The 19,457-nt window shown below is 37.1% G+C and overlaps 1 protein-coding gene across 2 annotated transcripts; it reads right to left on the reverse strand.

Moving 5' to 3' along the window:
- Positions 1-25: 25 nt before the first annotated feature.
- Positions 26-18,931, reverse strand: LOC135583866 (pentatricopeptide repeat-containing protein At5g02830, chloroplastic-like). 2 transcript variants are annotated; one of them, XR_010515104.1, is made up of 13 exons: positions 18,308-18,931; positions 18,041-18,128; positions 12,472-12,676; positions 9,142-9,249; positions 8,557-8,721; positions 7,849-8,442; positions 5,689-5,754; positions 4,434-4,514; positions 2,963-3,060; positions 2,018-2,234; positions 1,300-1,360; positions 439-796; positions 26-343 (listed from the first exon to the last, which is right to left on the reverse strand). XR_010515104.1 is itself a non-coding variant. In XM_065192096.1 (12 exons), exons 1-12 carry the CDS (start codon positions 18,885-18,887, stop codon positions 495-497), a joined length of 2,565 nt encoding a protein of 854 aa, XP_065048168.1. In that variant the 5' UTR covers positions 18,888-18,931; the 3' UTR covers positions 364-494. The 2 variants fall into 2 exon arrangements, 1 of the variants encoding a protein (XP_065048168.1); XM_065192096.1 differs by lacking the exon at positions 26-343 and having other exon boundaries at positions 364-796.
- Between the last annotated feature and the right edge of the window lie 526 nt (positions 18,932-19,457).

Below are 19,457 nucleotides of genomic sequence, written 5' to 3' on the forward strand. Positions count from 1 at the left end.
TGGTATCTTCTTCTTCTTCTTCTTCTTCTTTTTGTCATTTATTTATGAGAAGCCATACGATACTGTCACTAGTTCTTAAACAAACACTATCAAAAAGACCTTCATATGAAGAATTTATGTATTACCAACCAAAATATCCATACGCGATTAAGAACAAGAGTAGCCCCTGACTCACCTTTTTCCCGGTTGGCTATACAAATCTGCTATCCAGTCAACCTCCCATAACTGTTTTTTCTTTTTCTGCGTTATTATTTTCTGAAGCAAATGCTTGATTCTTTTGGGATGCTGACAGCACTAACTTGAGATAACAGTTTGTGCGCACACACACACCAAGCAAAGAGTTCTGCCAAAAAGATCAAAGAATTCCGGTTTAAATACATATACATTTAAAAACTGTATGTATGAGTGTAACATTTTTATCAAAGAGCAAGCTATTACATCTTAGTATTATGTAGCACCACAATTGAATAGAACATGCAAAGAATAAAAAGAAGTTAGCAATCCGCCTCGGAGCGCCTGCCTCTTTTCTGTAACCAACAAAGAAGCGACTCCCTTGTGACCTTTATCACTCCTAAATCCTGTGGCCTCCTGGCCTGGAGATTTGAATCTGGAGGAAGAATCAAGGGGTTGCATAAGAGATGGTCAGGTGGGCCATATCTGGTCTTAACGTCAAGGCCCAATTCATCCTGCAATACTTGGGTTATACTTTGTCGCACATCAACTTCGTGGCCAGTTGAGTTCATCATCTCTTTGCTGATTTCAGTAGTGATGATCATATCATCTTCAATTGATTTTCCTGTACAAGTACACCAAGAAATTTGTTATTTTGCTTAGAAAGGTGTATCACTGTATCGTATAATAAAGCTTTGACTAGACATGTATAGGGTACTTGGACGCCAATTGTAATGCAAGATAGAACTGGAATACTTCTGTCGGCAATTGTAAGCTGAAGCTGTTCAAGGTAATATGAATGGCCAGAATTAGCTACACTAGCAAGCTACTCGGGAATTGGGTGACAATGCAGCAGAAGTGGAATATTTCAGTCGAATTAGCTAGTTTTTAATGTAGAACTGGAATACTTCTGTGGATACACATCTGGAGGATATTGACATGGAACTGGAGCCATGGCCACTAGATGTTGACACTTGACACAACTAGGCAGAATAGAATTTTAAAATACATTTTAAAAGCATCTCGCATGAGCTCATGTTGTTCATTGATTGATGCTTATGTAAGGCTAATATGTTAAAAATTTTCTCAAACAGCAATGGTGGCAACTTCTACCGTATAATCCTTTACCTAGCATGTAGTTCTCCTTGATCATCTGCAGAACTGAAAGAACAACAATTCGTGCTTCAACCTGCCAGCATGTTATGGAAATGCATCAGAAATCATGGTAATAACAATAATACTAGTGAATGGTTGATTGTAGCAACAATAAATGGAAGCGGGAATTAAGATACCTAACTACTGAAAAATTATTTGATCAAGTTCATGAAGCAGTGATACAGTGTTAAGGCCCCTCAAATATAGATGTCCAGTATGAAGACTGGAAGGTAGTCAGATCATAAGATTCATAACTCAATAAAATCTCACCAAAAGATGACAGATAATTCTGGATCGAGCAGAAGCAAGGCTAGGTTTGCCCCCTTTTATCTTTTGATGAATGTTATGTTTATCATCATTGAATAAATGGATTCAAGTAATAAAATACAATCAGATCCCTGATTTTCACAGGCAAATATGAAATGCATATGATGAAACAAGTAGTAAAACCTAACAACATGCAATATCCCAGAATGAATGAGATTTTGCTTACATGATGATTTGACAATAACTGCAATGTTAAGATTATTTATGGTACTTTACAATTATAATCAACCTTGAACTGTAATCATATTGTCTTTTCATTTTTCTGCTTTGATAACACAGAAAACTTGATAAATAAAGACTTCATTGCAAATAGTTTAATCAGCACTAGATAATCCTCATCAATTTGCAATGTATATAGAAGTACCTTTGTGAGCCCCCGAATATCAATAGCTTGACTGTCACCAGCATCTCTTTGCAAGTGTATTGCTACCTTCTCAAGAAGCAAATTATATGGCTTTCTCGAGTTGGCTTCACTATAATTGTCAGATCCAAGCACGTTGTGGCTTTGATCTTTGCTGCACAATACTCCTTCACACCATTCTTCGATCAATTCCTTTAGATAATAGTCATTGGATCGGTACCTGCATATTGGATAAGAACCAACAGAATTATTCTAACCATCCACAATTATTCTGTTTATGTTTTATAGGCACATAGAAAAGATCTAATTAGTTCAACCACCTTGATAAGCATAAAACACACTGTATTCCAATTTGTTTACACAACTTTATTGGCCAACACGATATAATGCAATATTGAGTCTGACTAAAGCAATATGATCAATACACGTGTTACTTACTGGCATGGCCGAGATATGTGATAAATTAATCTTTGCCTTGGTGTAAAGAAATAGAGATGAAATTAAATGGACTGAAAACTCCTTAGAGATAGAAAAGAGGGAAAACTCATATAGCCCCTAATCCCTGACTTATCCAGAGGGTTCTCTATCTCATTGCTTGTAGAAATATAAAATCCTAGGGGTTTCAACTAGTTGCTTAGACAAATAAGGCACATGTCACACTGATACTTCACACTATAGAATATGTTAGCCCAAAAATATGTAATCAACACATTATCTACTAGCTCAAAGCCAACCTAAAGCTGTGGACCGATAAAGGCTAGGTAGGTGAAATTGAACGTGTTGAAAATTTTCATGCGAGATAATGCATACATGGCACTTTCAGGACTAAGCATAAGTGTTCATTACAAACTTGGACAAATAATGACTACTTCCAAAAAATAACAGATCACTGAAGACATGTCTGATAAAAAGGAAATCTCACAATAGTGCTAAATTCCTTATCCATACCCAGCTTTTCGCATTTCTTGATATATCCCAAGACATTGTTGAACTTCATGTAAAGATCCATATTTGTTACGAGCTCTCAAAAGAGTATTATATGTCACCTGAAATGCCAGCATCACTGAATGTCAGACTTCTATAAGGATCATAACTCAGCTGAAATAGTAATTTCTAACATTTAACAAAATTTCAATCCTCCTACAAAAAGAATAAAGAAAAATAAGACTAACAGTGACTGTGACTATGAATTTGTCATATCACAAGTGAAAAAAATTTCACCATAACACTATGACATACTTCTAAAAGGAACACATGTCAGCTGTGATAGAAATTTCAAACATTAACAAATTTGTAATTGTCCTACAAAAAGAACAAAGAAAGTGAAGACTATGGCAATTCTGACTATATTTATTATATGACAAGCGAAAAGATTGTCTTGAATTTAAAACTATGGCATCCTTAATTTCTCCCACAGCTGAAGTTAACTAATCAAATAAATTAACCAATTTAAATTACAAATGTTATAACTGTCAATCTTGAACTATGTAAGCTCACAAGTTTACAGATGAGAATCTCCATATTAGAAGCATGATTTAACTGGAATATTAATTACTTTGATGCTTATAACAATAAAGTAGAAGTTACCAGCGAAAGAACTACTTGCCCTGTGATATTGTTTAAAGTTAAACAAAATCTTCAGACTAAAATCTTAGTACCCAAGGATAACAGACATAAGGGGAACAGTATCTAACATATGAAACAGTGGATATCTGAGATCTCGGATCAACATAACCATCTGAAGCTTATAAGCTTTTACTGTCACTATAGAATTGCTTAATGGCAAAACTAAAAGAGCAAAAAGACCTTATAAATGAGTTGATAAGATTCTACAACAGGCTCTCAGTAAATATGACACCAACAATATAAAGCTGGTCCTGACTTACATGCAAAGGCAAAACTTAGACAAGAGAGGATTTGCTAGAATATTAACAGAAAGGCAGGAAGAGAGCTACCTTAGTGGTAGTCCTCATACTGCTAAAGACTTGGAAAGAGTGTTGAAATGGCCATGCGGACATGCTGTACAAATAGGAAATTAAATCCATCCTCAAACAATCCCATCAGACAGTTAAATTAAAGTTGTATTACTTGTCCTTTTGTGTTTCACAACTTTGCCAATCAGATATTCTTCATAAAATCAGTGGCCAGACATAGGTAACAAACCCATCGAGGTTCATCATATCAGGGAAATGATACCATCTAGGCTGAATGATCATACTAACTTGATATAACATATCTGATTCAGTCACTGTCCAGTAAAAAAGCCAAAATGCAACATACAGAAAACTATAGATGAAAACTCACCTAGTGTAGTCTGAAAGGTAGAAGAAAACATAAAACTACCTCACCTTAATAATGAGAATATTCTATAGTTACTTCATACAAGCAATCCTATTATCAGACAATAATAAAAGCTTACCCAGTTTGGTCTTATTTGATATCTTTTCATCTCTTCAAACAAAGAATACGCCACTTTCAAATTATTGTTCTCAACACACGCCTGCGAATGAAAAGCTTCAATTATTAGCTCCTAGAAGTTTTCCAACAGACATGCGTTAGATATATTAAGCATATTAAGACTCAGTTGTAACTCTAAAATATGTTTTGATAAATCAATATGTTTATGGCATGAAAAGTGCATTCTTCAATCAGTTTCATTCAACATAATTTGTCATCTTCTACTAGGCATAAGAGAGTGAGGAACTGCTCATATTTTAAATGCTTGTGTCAAGGACTGTAATTTTGTGTATCAAACCTGTGCCGGTCACTGGCATAATTTTTAATGCTTGCACCTTATGTTGCATAGAAAGTCAACAACACACTAACATATGCCATAGTTAAACCAATCTGTCAATACGACCATCAACAGCATCATACAGCCAAAATAAAAGAGCAAAAGCAATTGTACTATCTAACCAAGAATTGCAGTTCTGCAATAACAAGGAGGGCATATCAAAACTGATGAACTCTAGCTGATGTTCAATATTTCCATAAACTAAAACAAATAAGAATCAAATTCCTACAAACCACAAAAGTATAAGAAATTGCCTACAGCAACTAAAAACTCAACTGCTATTAAATACAGTGACAGCTCTCTATAACCAAGTTGAATATTGGAGAGTCCTTTCCAAAGACCAAATGTACAAGATCAACTCCAAGGAAATGATGATGCATTAGTTTGGTACAAGCAGCAGCCCACTTTGGACCTTAAGAAACTTTTCCACAAGAAATGTGTTTTTCCTGATTATGAATATTGATTTAATCCTTCATCCTTCATGCAAAATGATGGTAATTTTAATTCATTGTATATTGATTTTGTACATCACGCAAGGTGCATTACCTTTGCCACAATAAACAATAACAGAAACCAACAAGAGTATCTGTTTCATTGAACAATTTGTGGCTATCTCTGCCTTCGAATCCAGGAAATAGTTGAAGTACATCACATGTCAAAGTTATTTTTTTTTATTCCAATAGGCAAACGTCAGGACTAATGTTTTGGAACTTTAAAGTTTGAACTAAATCTACTTGCCAAGCATGAATAATTACACTAAACCAACAAATCTCAAAGCAAAGAAAAACAGGGCAAGCATAAAAAAAGACATCAGAAATTACTAATATTACTATGGTGCATCTAGAAATATGACATATTTGAGCACTTATCAATAACCAACCTTGATGGCTGTAGTATACGCAACAACATCAAGTTTTATACCTACATCTCGTAAAGCTCTAAATGCCTGTGTAACATAAGAAAAAACAAAACATGTAAACAAAAAAGGAGTTCAAAAATACAGATAGTAGGATTCTGAAAAATATTCATCAAAAGTAAAGATAACAAGAAGAGCGAACTATTTAAATACAAACAAAATTTACAGAGTGGACTCGGTTCTTTTTTGGCAAAATTAAGAAAAGGTAAAACATTAGATATATGTATGGGCAAGCACATGGCATGCCATAAAGGTAACCCTCACAACATTTAAAGTATGTCTATATGTTAATCAAGAAGAAAATGTGATACAATATGAAGTCCCTCGTTACAAGTAAAGCTATGTCCAGATGTGTACTGAAATAGTCATTGCGACTAAGCCTTGGAGCTGGAATTGGTAACCTTAGTTGTTTCATTATCTTTTACCATTTAAAATTTCTAAAAACTTCCACTGCTGGATAACCCAAAGCACCTATATGAAAGCAAAGCAATAGGAGACTTTTAGTGAGCCCAACAAACATTAACACATGAGAAACAGTATTCTTACCATTGTGGTCAACTCTCATAGTAAGCAAAAACTTATACATAGTGAAAAAGTAAATAGCATGATTTTTATGTTCCACATTTTTCCTCTTTTTAGGAGAATGATCTTGTGGAGAAGTTCACCAAGACTATAAGTGATGTTGTTATTCAGAGAAAATGTGCATATTGAATATATGGCATGCACTTCGGATGTAGGTTGCTTGGGGCTGTTCATGTTGGACGTATAGTTATGTATGTATATGAGTGTCCATATTATTCTTCCATTTAACTGACCCAAACAGTGTACCTCATGGTGTGAATAAAGCTCTTCATATCCTGAATCTAGTTTAAAAATCAATCTTCTACCAAAATATTTGCATGATACTAATTACAATAGGAAACAGAAAATTCTATCTTTCAAAATTACTCTCTTAACCAGGCTGCTTTATATATTAGAAATAAAACAAAATAAGCTAATAGTATTACTATATTAAAATCTGAAAAATTAGAAATATGGAACATAAACAATTAATAGAGGATTGATTAAATAATATTGGATTCGCACAAAATACTTTACCTACCCCTTGTTAGCCTGCCTGCTCACCTGCTCTGCCCATGTGGGTTCCATTGTGGAGCCATTGTTGCATTCAGCAGCAAGGGAGGTATGACAGGCGAATAGGAGAGTAGGTTAGTAAAAGTATTAATCAATTCATTCAAGAAAAATGTAACTAGGACTCCTAGGAGTAGTCATTGTGATTAATCATATAAATACTTAGGGAATAAATTATGGGTGAGACATCTCTCCCACACACTTCTTAGTGCATATCATCATCTTCAGCCCTCACAATTTCCTTGCCCTCTCTCTCAGTGCACGATTTAAATCAATGGTCTCGGGAACCAACCTTTTGGTTTTATATCCTGGACCTTCCAGATATCCCTTGAAGAGCTTAGGGGACAAACAACAACTTAAAGGAATGTCCCACAAGGGAGCTTGGAAGGATACATCCAACACCTCAAGTTTCCGAAAGCTTTAGATGTAATTGCAATAGAGATACAATTGTTTTCTTAAGTAATCAAAGTGTTGTAACTTCAAATGATGAATTCACTCTCACAGACATCTAAAATTGAAGACAAATAACCCCTGTTTGAACACAGTCACCTGAAGTAGAAACATCCCTTAAAAAAATATTAACAAAGACCAGATTTAAATAGATGGCAAAGAGGAGGGTCAAAGAAAGCACTAATAAAGTTGCCATTGAAACATATATTATATGGAATTCATAAGTCTTCTGGTTGTTGACCAGGATTAAAATATTTGTTATTGGCATTAACAAGAACTAAAATTCTGAAGCACCATACAGCTCTGGACTGATAACATGAAACTTGGAATAGTGCATATCTAAAAGAGTCAGGTAATTATAACAATAGCTTAAATATATTACAAGGTTATAAGACAAAAAATGAGCTAATGTATAGTAAGAATATGAGACAAATAAAAGTACAAGAACCAGGATTGCAGACTGCAATATATAACATTCTGCAGAAGATACCACTATCACAAGAAATAATAAGCAACAAACAACATATGTAAGTTAAAACTAACCTGCATAGCCCCTTTAATATTTTGGGCAGCTCCATATATACCAATGAGGGTAGACCAGCTTATGTGGTTAGGAGCAAGGCCCATTGTCTTCATCTCATCCATCAAAGCTTTTGCACGGTAGTAATCAGTACCACAAGCCTTCATCAAAATATTAAAAGTGAAAACTGTTGGTCTGAAGGGAACCACTGTGGCCACATGATAAGGTTTTGTGTCTTGCACTGATGATTCATATGAAGTATATTCATCCCTACTTTTAATTGCTAAGCTAACATCCCTAAAATCACATTTCATGTCTTTGGTAGAAAAAGGAATCTGGAATCCAGTTTCTTTCCATGCATAAAATAACCGAAAGGCTCTATCATATTGGCATGACTCAACACAAGCATGAAGAAGAATGTTGCAACACTGAGCATTAGGTTCACAGCCAGTCATAAGCATTTCCTCAAATAGCTGAATGGCACGATCAACAAGACCAGAATTGGCACAAGCACTCAGCAACGATGACCAAGTAACTATATTTGGATTAACATTGGCAGACAGCATGTTTTCCTTTATGCTCAAAGCCATCTGCCACATTTTTGCATCTGCAAAGACCTAGAATCAAAAGAAAAGTGATAAAATTAATCATATCCTAAAGGGGGGAAAAATGGTATGAAGGCATACTGAAAGTTGTAGCCCCTTAAAAACCATCAAGACACTCCCACTAACTTTTATCATTGTAGTATATGTGAAGACGTCCAACTTAAGCGCTCCCTTCGATGCCATGTATCTTATTTCCCCATATATGTTTTGAGCCAAATCAACCCTTTTGGCATTACAGCATGCCTTCAAAAGTATGTTGTAAGATGTTACATCTGCAGTGACTCCTAGATTCTGGATATTTGCAGATATGTAAGCCAAAATTAGTCAATGTACCAAAAATATTACTATGAAAAATTATAGCTATATCACCATGAGGTATTGAAAAGCTTCTGAAGCATGAACTTTGAAGTACGGTAATAGCTCAAAGACATAGAAAATAAAAGAACCTCAGTGTCTACGAGAAAAAAGATAACAAGCTATCACAATAAAAATATATTACAAGGCGATCTAAAAGTGTTTAACAGCTTATGACAAGCTTTAAAACATGTTCATATATTGTCAAGCAATTTGAATCACGCTTACCAGCTTAAGAGAAGTGTAAAGTGTAAACGATAAACAAAAATGGAAGGTGTCAAATCACTTGTCATATCAGTATAATAAGAATAAACAACCTACCAATTAACAGCAACATAAGGTATGAGATGGCATTACTTGCATATGCTTGTAAACACCAAAGGCGTAGCTCATATCATGGGCATTCGCATTCATAAGGCTGTTGAAAACATATACATTTGGAGTTATATTCTGAGCAAGCAACTCCTGCATCAATATAACCGCATGCAAACAAATAGTTAATATCACATACAGAAAAATAACATATATTGACAATTTGACCAACAAATCTCCAAATAAATATCCGTAGTTGAATAGAGATATGCAACTTACAATAAATATATCTAGATGTCAGAGCAATAAAAGGACAAATAGCAATCCTAGCATGAGCCTGCAATATGCTTTCCTTTGTATGCATCAATAGAAAAACTATCTAACAAGTATCTATCTCTAGGTGGATAAATATCTCCAAAAATCTCTTTTTATTTGAAAAAATCATAGGTCACACTGTTACAGAAATGTCAAATGATATTGTCTTCTGTCGACAATTTCATGGAATAAATTCTTCTGATATTTATAAATCTATAAGTTCCCTGAAAATGCCATAACATATTAAGAGAACATTCTTTGATGGACCAGCCCATTTCTAGCCTGCTTATCCTAGCAACCCAACAGGATTCATCAAATATGTTACAAAGACACTATCCAAACAGAAGAAAGGAAGTAGCCCACAAAGCAAACTTGATAGGAACCAAGTATAAACGATAAACTGTGTTTTTCGGATAGAACAGAAACAGAATATAGTAATTTATAAAGTACGATTGTAGCATCTCAAGATTGAAGACCGGAAATATTACAACAATAACAAAGTACAACAATGAACAAATTGTAATGAAATTTGTTTAGATTTCAGAACTTTCAAGACCATTACAGAATAATATAAGCAACCTAAAAGTATAACCAGAAAAAATAAAAAATAAAACCAGTTAAAAGAGTACTATACATTGTTCATTAAAAAATTATATTACTGTCTGATGTAATCATGATTCATGCTAAGCAATTGCTTATATCATACACATGATGTTGCATAAAATATTGTTATTATATTCGATGATTGAAATTTCGTACTCGAGATTCGCTCGAATATATATATATATATATATATATATATATATATATATATATATATATATATATATATATATATATATATATATATATCATTTTCTGTGACATCACCAAGGCAATGCCACAGAGAAACGATTTCTGCGACGTCGCCAAGGCGACATCACTGCTCTTCTCCCCGCGACGCCGAGGATTCTTCCCGTGCAAATGAGGAGAAGTCACCGACAAACGAGAAGGGAGAGCGGCGCCAACTCCACGTTCTCTTCTTCTCCCTTTTCTTTCTTCCCTCGGTTACTACCACCCTTCTCTTCTTTCTTCTCCCTCGATCACCGCCTTGTCACGAACGGTCATCGTGCACCCGCAACAACATCGTTCAACGAACCGTTCGTCGCTTTTGCATACATGTACAGATGCTTGGCAACATGTTTTGTCTTAGTTTTGTGTGTTTTTGCTTGTAAAAATGCATGTTCGAACAGGTTGTAGTGCTACAGTACGACCGCTCGCTACACTGGGCAAAACTGCCCCAAAATGGTTCCGTTTTCGCGTGCCACGGCCTATTTTCTACAGATCATAGCTGCACGCAAAACGTCATCTATCTCAGCACCCTGGAACCCCCTGGGTGGCACCATGGGGGATGGGGCTTCGATATAGTGTCGAGCGTTAAATAATCTTCGTAAGTTCGCACGTTAATTTGATGGGAACTTGCTTTCGCATCCGGCACCCGATGAGCAGTTGTTTGTGGACTTGTAACTATTCGTTCTACCTTCTAAAGTCTTTGTTTTCTCCTTCCTCTCTTTTCTCTCTTGCACTCAAGGTGCTCACCGAATTGCTTGTAAAGTTTCCCGCTTCGCGAGACATCGGGACTTGTCCGTCGCTCGTTTTCAATCAAATCAACTTTCTGTTTTACAGGTCCTTCGAGACCTGTACGAGGTTACAACTAGGCTGACCCTTTGTGGATGCATATGTCACACTAGCGCCTAATGACTTAGGCAATCCCAAATAAGTCCAAGGAGTTGGCGTAAGGGTGCTTCACGACTTAGGCAACTCCAGCTAAGCCTGTAACTTTGCTGCAAGGGTGCCTCACGACTTAAGCAATTTCATCTAAGTCCGTGACAACCTGAGGTGGAAACAGCCCCAATCGATGGTACCACCCGATAGCGAGCAATCCGTGTACCGGTCTACTAGCAGATCGATACGTACTGCTTGGTACGAGCGATATTATTCGAAATTAAAAACCTTGATTCTATTTATATGGATCAAGTATTAGTTATTCATCAAGACCATTGAGTCATAATGTTATGGCAATAACAAATCAGTCAACATTTTTTAAAATGTTAATCCAACAAAAGAAGTTCGTCGTGGTACAAAATGAAGAATTAAACTAATAAAACAAGTGAACACCACTTGGATTGCAAGATGTAAATGGCATTGATCCAAAATCCACCTGATAAAGAAAATGCACAAGCTCAGATATTATAGGTATTGCCAACGAAAAGGAGTCAGCATTAATCAAATTGATAAAGGGTCATTACTTCAACATTATGAAGGCACATTAGATTTTACAGCCTTTACAGTTTTAAGATCTTTTAATCCAGTATCGGCAAGGTCAAGTGCCATAAGAATATGAAAAATCACACCCATCCAGAGAGGAGGTACAATTCGTCCGAGGCAAAAAAGAAAGCAAGAAGACTTAAGATTTAGAAACCAGACACAAATTCTGAACATAAACTGGAATCTCAGCATGACCAAACACAGCCCCCAGCTTGATGCTCATTCAATGGGTACATGTAGCTGGTTGATATAATTTTATGAATCATTAATAATAAGGATATTCTGAAAATAAAATATCGAGGCAAAACATGTCATGACTTATTTACTTGTTTGCCTTCTTCCAATTCAGATATCCACACAAGTAGTAAAACACAAATATGCAACTAACTACAAGCACAATATAGTAAGTGGATTCTAGTCTACTCAACAGTTAGCTCCCTACAATTTGAATTCAATATATTGTGCAGAAGCGCAGGATTGCATCCATAGTGCAACACGATGATTACAGAATCCAACTATATGCCATAAGCTACATATAAATGTATATAAATCTGGACCATCAAGTGCAAGATTAGCCACTTGTAGAAAAAGTCAACAACTAGAACATGCAAGAAGAGTATGATGGCATGCCTCCTAATAATTAGTGACAGCTTTCTTGTTCACAAGTTATTTTACTCAAAATTTTAAATGCATATTTATGTGGACACGAACCAAGATAACCTATCTTGGAATGCAAAAACTTGAAGCAGTTACCTCGAATATACTTCTAGATTTCAAGCAGTCCCCACAAAGACCACAAACGTCAATCATAGCTCGCCAAGCAAACATGTTCATACCACCTGACTTTGCTTTGAAAATTTCAAAAGCTTTTATAGCAGAACCAATGTCATGCTTCTTTCCGAATTCCTCTAATATAGAGCAGAACAAAAGTTGGGAATGTGAAAAAACACTTGCATACCTGAAAAACCATATACTACACTATTAAATAGCAACTATGGTCTAACTTAGAAAACTCGAATTCAAATGATCAAAGTTGCTCTACAAAAGCAGCAACTGTAGATAAAAAATTAAACATGATGACAACAGTTAGTGTTACAGTTTGTATACAAATGAGCAGTTAAGCATACAAGACCAGCAACAGTAAACTTTGCAGAAAGCGCACCAAATTTCAGATGAGTATATACCACAGTGTAGTATTATTGGCACAACATATATCTATCTTCTCAAGGCTACGAATTTAAAAATATCATCACATTTGTTGAATATTTCAAACGTACAGTTGGACTAATTTGTATGACCATAAATACATTGAACAAATCTTCAAAACCCTTTTATCATCTAGGTTTGATGGTACCATTTTCTATTTTGTAGGGCAAATGGGCTTGACAATCAATATGATATAGTATTGATAGTGTATCAAAAGTCCACCATGGATTTCAACTATTTGTGATATCTTGGCCTCTAATGTTTCATTTTCTAAAACCTTAATGTGCAAAAGTTACCTCCATTTAAATCAAAATTTGTTCCATCGTGTTTGACCATAGGCTTTGACCTTCTCTAAGGAAGATAGGTCGCACAAGCCTGAATGATAGGATTCTAAGCTAATGAAATCTGTATTTCATGAGCAATAAAAGTCAGATATTCAAATTGAACACTTTATTAGGTCACTCCAGCTCTTCTTTCAGGAATATAAACATATTAACTTAAAATCATCATCCTTAGACTTTCAATTCAGCATATGGAATGAGGGTAAAGTGCCTTTGACATGTCATGTCTCCAAGTGTACATCATAATCAAACTTTTTTGCTTCATGTATGTACGCGCGAGGACTATCATGGCTTTAATCTTGTGCCTCATTGATTAGGGATAATCTAGCACATTTCGAGCCAAACTCCAATTCAACCCAAATGAAGTTTCAATCAGACTCCAATTTGATCCCATCAAATCAAGCAAAGATCAAGCCCAATCTCAACCATTGAACCAGATTGCTGCTCATCCAAGTCACGTCCAATCTCAGCCGTTGAAGCAAGAGGTGACTTATCCAAGTCAGCCCCACATCAGCCCAACACATGGCCAAATCCTAGTCCAACAAGGACTTGGGCTCAAGGTCTGCGAGGCCTATTAAGATCGCAGATTGCGTGGGTGAAAGGGAGCCGTGCACAACTCCAAGAGTCATCCCATTGCCCAATCTCAAAGGAGTCCCAATCATGTCAGGATTCCTCCAAACGCAGCCTATATGGGATCGCTGCCTTCTCAACACACGGAAGAAAACCCCAGCCCCCCGTGAGAAGCCAGATCACAGGAGAAATCAGGATTCTTCCTCCCGTTAGCACCCTACAGCAGCAGAATTCTACTGCAAGGAGGGATACTTTCCGTCGATGGCCACCAAAGATCCTTCCTCAGGTTGTCCCAACAAGATCCCTCAACCACCAACTGATCTAGAGCCTGCTCTAGTCAAGAGAACCAGAGGAGAAAGCAGTGGAAGTATTGTTGCCCAGAATCAAGCCACCAGCATCCCTGTTTTGGGCTGCTAACCAGTGCAGGCCCTCATCTTTGTCCCATATAGCATGCAGAAGGCTTCAACATCTTCCTAACCCTCTGTCGTAGCCTCAGGAGGAGGTCTTAACAGCGGAGAACCTAGCAGAGCAACACCCAAGCCAACAGCAACAGATTCTGCCAAGAGATACTCTTTCAGCCTGCGACAAAATTTTGCAATAAAGAACCCATTGCAGAACAGCAGCTTCATCTTCATCCTTGACATACAAAAACGCAGCAGAAAGGGAGAACCGGCAGCAACCTGCATTCTGCCAAGAGTGATCTGTCCGTGCTTGTTGAGCAAGAACTTCTGAGCAATCGTTACTTGAAAACTCTTTGCTTTAGTTTCCTATTTTAGGCACTTTAAATTCATAGCAATAGTAGATTAATTTCCTCTTTCTACGTTGTGTTTATTGCAACAAATGTTCAACTCTTCTATCAAAACTTTCATCTGAGATGCGGTATCCGATCGACGGATCATCGAACTCGAACCCCATACAATGCCAGAGCAACGATCCCTTGCATGTTGATGGTGACCATAAGGCAAGGATACAAAGCCTCTGGAAAAGAACTACAAGAGTTAGAGTTCGAGTCGTGCTCACAAACCACCGTCAGGATGACAGCCAACATCCAAATAATATTGGTTGACCTTACTGTTGCAAGCTCAAGCCAACCCTACCCCGAAGGACGACCAAGCAAAGAATGACGCAGCAAAGGAGAGAGAGTCATCTCCATCCAAGACACAACCACGAAGAAGATGTTGTCAAACAGGACATCGCAGCACAAACTCGACTGTTTTAAGTCGAGGCTCACATCAACAGACCCTCCTACAACGGCTCAATCAACGTTGAGGTATTAAACTCATGGATAGATCAATTCGAAACTTGCTTTGATCTAAGGTATATAGTTTCGAATGATACCAACCAGTACGGGCGGTACGTATCGGTCCGACAGTAAACCGATAGGCGAACCGCTCGCTACCGAGTGATTTTTTTATTTATAAATAAATATTATATATATATATATATATATATAAAGGCGATGTCGCCTCATTTTTCTGGGCGACGTCACCTCGTTTTCACCCCGCCTGAGGAGAAGAGAGGCGACGTCGCACCTTTTTTTTTAACTTTTATATATAAATATATATATATAAATAGATATATAAATAAAAGATTATATATATATATATATATATATATATATAGGCAACGTCACCCTTATTTTTCTGCGACGTCGAAACATTCGCCTCATTTTTCTACAACGTCACTCGGTATACAATACCGTACCGTACCGAGAGAATATCGAAACTTCGGTACGGTACGATATTTCAATCATTGCTTTGATCTATATGATTGCAGCAACAAGGATAGGATGATGTTGGCGTGACTCAAGTTGACTAGGCACGCACTTGCTTGGTGGAAAGCCTATCTTCGAACCAACAACGATGAAGATATGCTATGGACACGATTCAAAAAGCTCATATGACGAGAATTCTACCCTATGGGATATCTTGAAGAAAGATGAAGGAAATAACACTCCTTACGTTAAGGTCAAGACTAGTCTGTGCAAGAATACACCACCAAGTTTTGACGATTAGCGGTGGCATTTAGAATCTCCCTCGACGATCACTCGATGATGATGAAATACATCGTCAGAGTATACGATATTTCGGTCGCTAGCAACATGGCGAGAGTGATCGAGAGAAAGAATCACATCTACAACAAAAAGCCCATGAAGAAGGCCCAAGAGAATTTTGGAGATGGTAGAACTTCTTCCTCAAAACGAAGTGATCTATTTTGTGAACATTATAAAATTATAGGTCACTCCAAAGAAAAGTGTTTGGACAGTTCATCTGGAATTCTTTCCAACGAAGTAGTTGAAGAATGATCAAAGTCGACGAACCGCGGCCACACCATGGGCAATGACTCCATTGAACTTTCACTGGTCTTCCACTCAAATTCAAGTCTATCACTGATGGTTATGGTTTGAAGATTATAGACTTAAGTCCGACTCTCGATCTAAAGGTTCAAAAAGAGCTCTTCACCATAAAAATCCAAGTGAAGCAAGAAGTCGTTAGTGCAATTTTTGACACCGGGTGCTAAAAAAACCTCATCTCGGTGAGCTTGGTCAAGAAGCTTGCCCTAGTGACGCACTGCATCCGCACCTATATCCTCGTGGATGGCTTCATGATATGTGGAAATGAAGATTGACCAACAATGCAAGATACGCTTCGCCATCACAGAGGAATTCATCAACAATGTGACATGAGAGGTGGTTTCGCTTGGTGAGAGGAGGGAGGAAAGGGAGAACTCGCAACAACCTGCATGGCTGCATTTGTTTGGTTATTTACATACCATTGAACATTAGATATAAGCATATCTTATTGTAGTTTGATTCAAGGTTTGTTGTATCGCCCAAGTCAGTATGGTACGGGCGATACATATCGATCTAACTCGCCACCGAGACATGACTCGCCCAAGTCCCCATCGACATGCTCCGATGTACCATGTGTCGATACACCGATATTGATTGGTATGCACCATACCGACAAATCTTCAAGATAGGTCCGATACCCGAAATGGCAACCCTGGTTTGATCCTATTTTTAAAATATATATTCATTAACTATCATTTTAAGTGTCTTGCTTTAATACCACATGCGCTTCATCTCATGACTTGTGCCTAGACTCCACAAGACCGATGCACCTTAGTACATCTCAAGCATTTTTGTGCACAATATACATAGATATTTTTCATCAGTCAACGTACTTATGTAAGAAATCAAACTTCCGTAGGTTACATAAATTTGGTGCCATTACTAGCTTGTACTTTTCTTGTGAGCTATCAAATTTTATGAAATAAATTACTGCAAAAGATGTACATTACAACTTTTTTGTTGTATCTTAGTTTAGTGTATTTCATCCTAGGGCAACCTAGTCCAACGGTGACTCCCATTGGAGGAAAATTGAAATCTGTAATGTCAGGCCATATACAGACTGGAGACATGATTGAAATTTCATTTTGTCTACTGTGTCTCAAATGGTGTAACATTCAACTTTTAAAAAATAAAGTGTGTAGACACTTGGTTAAACACTGTTAGAATCAGATCTCATTTTTATTTGGTGGTAGCATGCTGCCAAATGTAGTTGAATGAGACATGAATTTGTGAACTTACATTAGGTAAGGAAACCTGGATTCATAGAAGAAAATGCCACTTTAGCTATCAATTGATTGTATAGAAATGAAAAAATCAAATTGCTGATCTTTTATATAGAAGGATCATTGAACAAATGTCTCATGAAAAAACTTTTGAAATCATTAATGAAAAGAAACTGCAACAACATCCTCTTTAAGCAGCCTATATAAATCGTGTGTCATTCATGAGTTTGTCTCTTTTATGTCACAGGATAGTACAATGCACTTGTTTTAAGTCAATTCATACATGAATGAAAGGGCTATTGCACTGATTACTAAAGCTTGACTTTGTTTCATCTAGAGATCGAGAGTAGCATTTCAAAGTCAGCTACCAAAACACAAAATATACTCAATAATTTAACTGAAGTCTAAAGCATTGTTGCCTTTCTAATAAATAAATAAATGAATCTTATTAACTTAACATCAATATCACACAATATCCTGTATTTAGGACTCAAAGATGAGAGCAAAAGCTAAAATGTAATGGAACTAAATGTTTCAAGGAGCTGGAATATATATTTATATGCAAGTGAGTGAAAATTGCAAAGAGAAGGTCAAATTTCATTTTGTTTAACATGTCACGATTGCCGCACCTTACAGCCAAATCTGGATCACGAGTGTGAATAATCTTGCTCAATATATAATCTGGATCTACGATGTCTTTGATAGAGAATCCATAACCTAGACACATTTCAAGAGAACAAGGGAATTCAACAAGACAGCATCTAAAGAACAATAGATACAAAGCTGCATTAAACATTCTGTAAATTATCAAGTTGCAGAGATTATTCTACGCATGAGAAGAAATTTCACTCCAGCAAGTGCACTTTTAAATCAAGAAAGAAACGAACACTTCGCACCTGCGAGAGTTTCCATCAACTCAACACACTCCTCTAATTTTCCCTTGTCCGCGAGCCGCCGGCACTCCAATCCCAAAGCCTCCAATGCCGGCTCGTCAAAGAGCGAAGAGGGGCAGAACCCAAGCCTCGCCGCTTCGCTCAAGAAACCGGTAACCTCATCAAGATTCCCGTCGCGAAGGACGGAAGCGATACCTTGAGCGGTTAGCCTGGGATCGATGCGGGCCACGAACTGGGGGGAATCGGCGGCGACCGCGTCAGAGGTGAGGACGCTCTCAGCGATCATCAAGAAGTCCCGGAGCTTGCCGTTCTTGGCTAGGTTCGAGGCGAGGCGGGCGTAGTACTTGAGGAGGTTACGGGTGGAAGATGAGGAGGGAGCAACGGCGGCGGAGGGGGGACCGGTGTGGTGAGGGACGGCGGTGAGATCGCGTCGAACATCAGAGAGGAGGGGTTTGGCGGGCGAACGGCGAAGCTTGCGGCGGGGAGAATGCGGGGGATTTCCGTTGGGGGTGGCGGAGGTGGGGGAGAGGACACGGGAGGGCGAGGAGGAGGAGGAGGCGACGAGGAAGGCCATCTCCACCATGGGCTTCACTGTTGGCTCGATGTGTGGAGCGAGAAGAAGCCCACCCTATCATGTTTCTTGAATTGTTTGCATACATGATATTTTCTTTCTTTAAGACATAAATATTATATATATATATATATATATATATATATATATATATATATATATATATCTTAGGCGAATTTTCATTATAAAAAATCGTTTATGAATTTTTCAGATAACGTTTTAATTTTAAAAATATATTTTTTTTTTTAAATATGTCTTTCATCGTGTCTTTGCCTCGTCGATCATCCCCTTCTATCGGATCCGCCCAATAACAAATGACCCTATTGAACCAACGATGAAAGCAAGGTCATAAAGATTATGCCTCTGTTATTAGGTCTAACGAAATACAATAAAAATCATTGAATCTATATCATTGAATTTACTGGATCTAATGAAGAGACTTATGACAAACAAAAATGATAGTGGTAGGTCAAGTAAAAATAAGAGTAGAATGATTTTTCATGTGATCAGGGATATTCCGTGAAATTTTTTTGAAGTTGGAACATTTAATGAAAAATTCTCAAATTTAATTTTTTTAATAAA

Source organism: Musa acuminata, chromosome BXJ1-7 (assembly GCF_036884655.1).
Source record: "Musa acuminata AAA Group cultivar baxijiao chromosome BXJ1-7, Cavendish_Baxijiao_AAA, whole genome shotgun sequence".
NCBI lineage: Eukaryota > Viridiplantae > Streptophyta > Magnoliopsida > Zingiberales > Musaceae > Musa > Musa acuminata.

What these genes read in the sequence shown, in the direction of transcription:
- LOC135583866 (XM_065192096.1), bottom strand. Translation starts at nt 18,887, where the DNA reads ATGGTGGAGATGGCCTTCCTCGTCGCCTCCTCCTCCTCCTCGCCCTCC. An exon ending in ATCAAATAAGACCAAACTGG is followed by an intron (nt 3,061 to 4,433) that starts GTAAGCTTTTAT and finishes CTGGCATTTCAG; the next exon opens with GTGACATATAATACTCTTTT. An exon ending in ATATTCGGGGGCTCACAAAG is followed by an intron (nt 1,361 to 2,017) that starts GTACTTCTATAT and finishes ACATGCTGGCAG; the next exon opens with GTTGAAGCACGAATTGTTGT.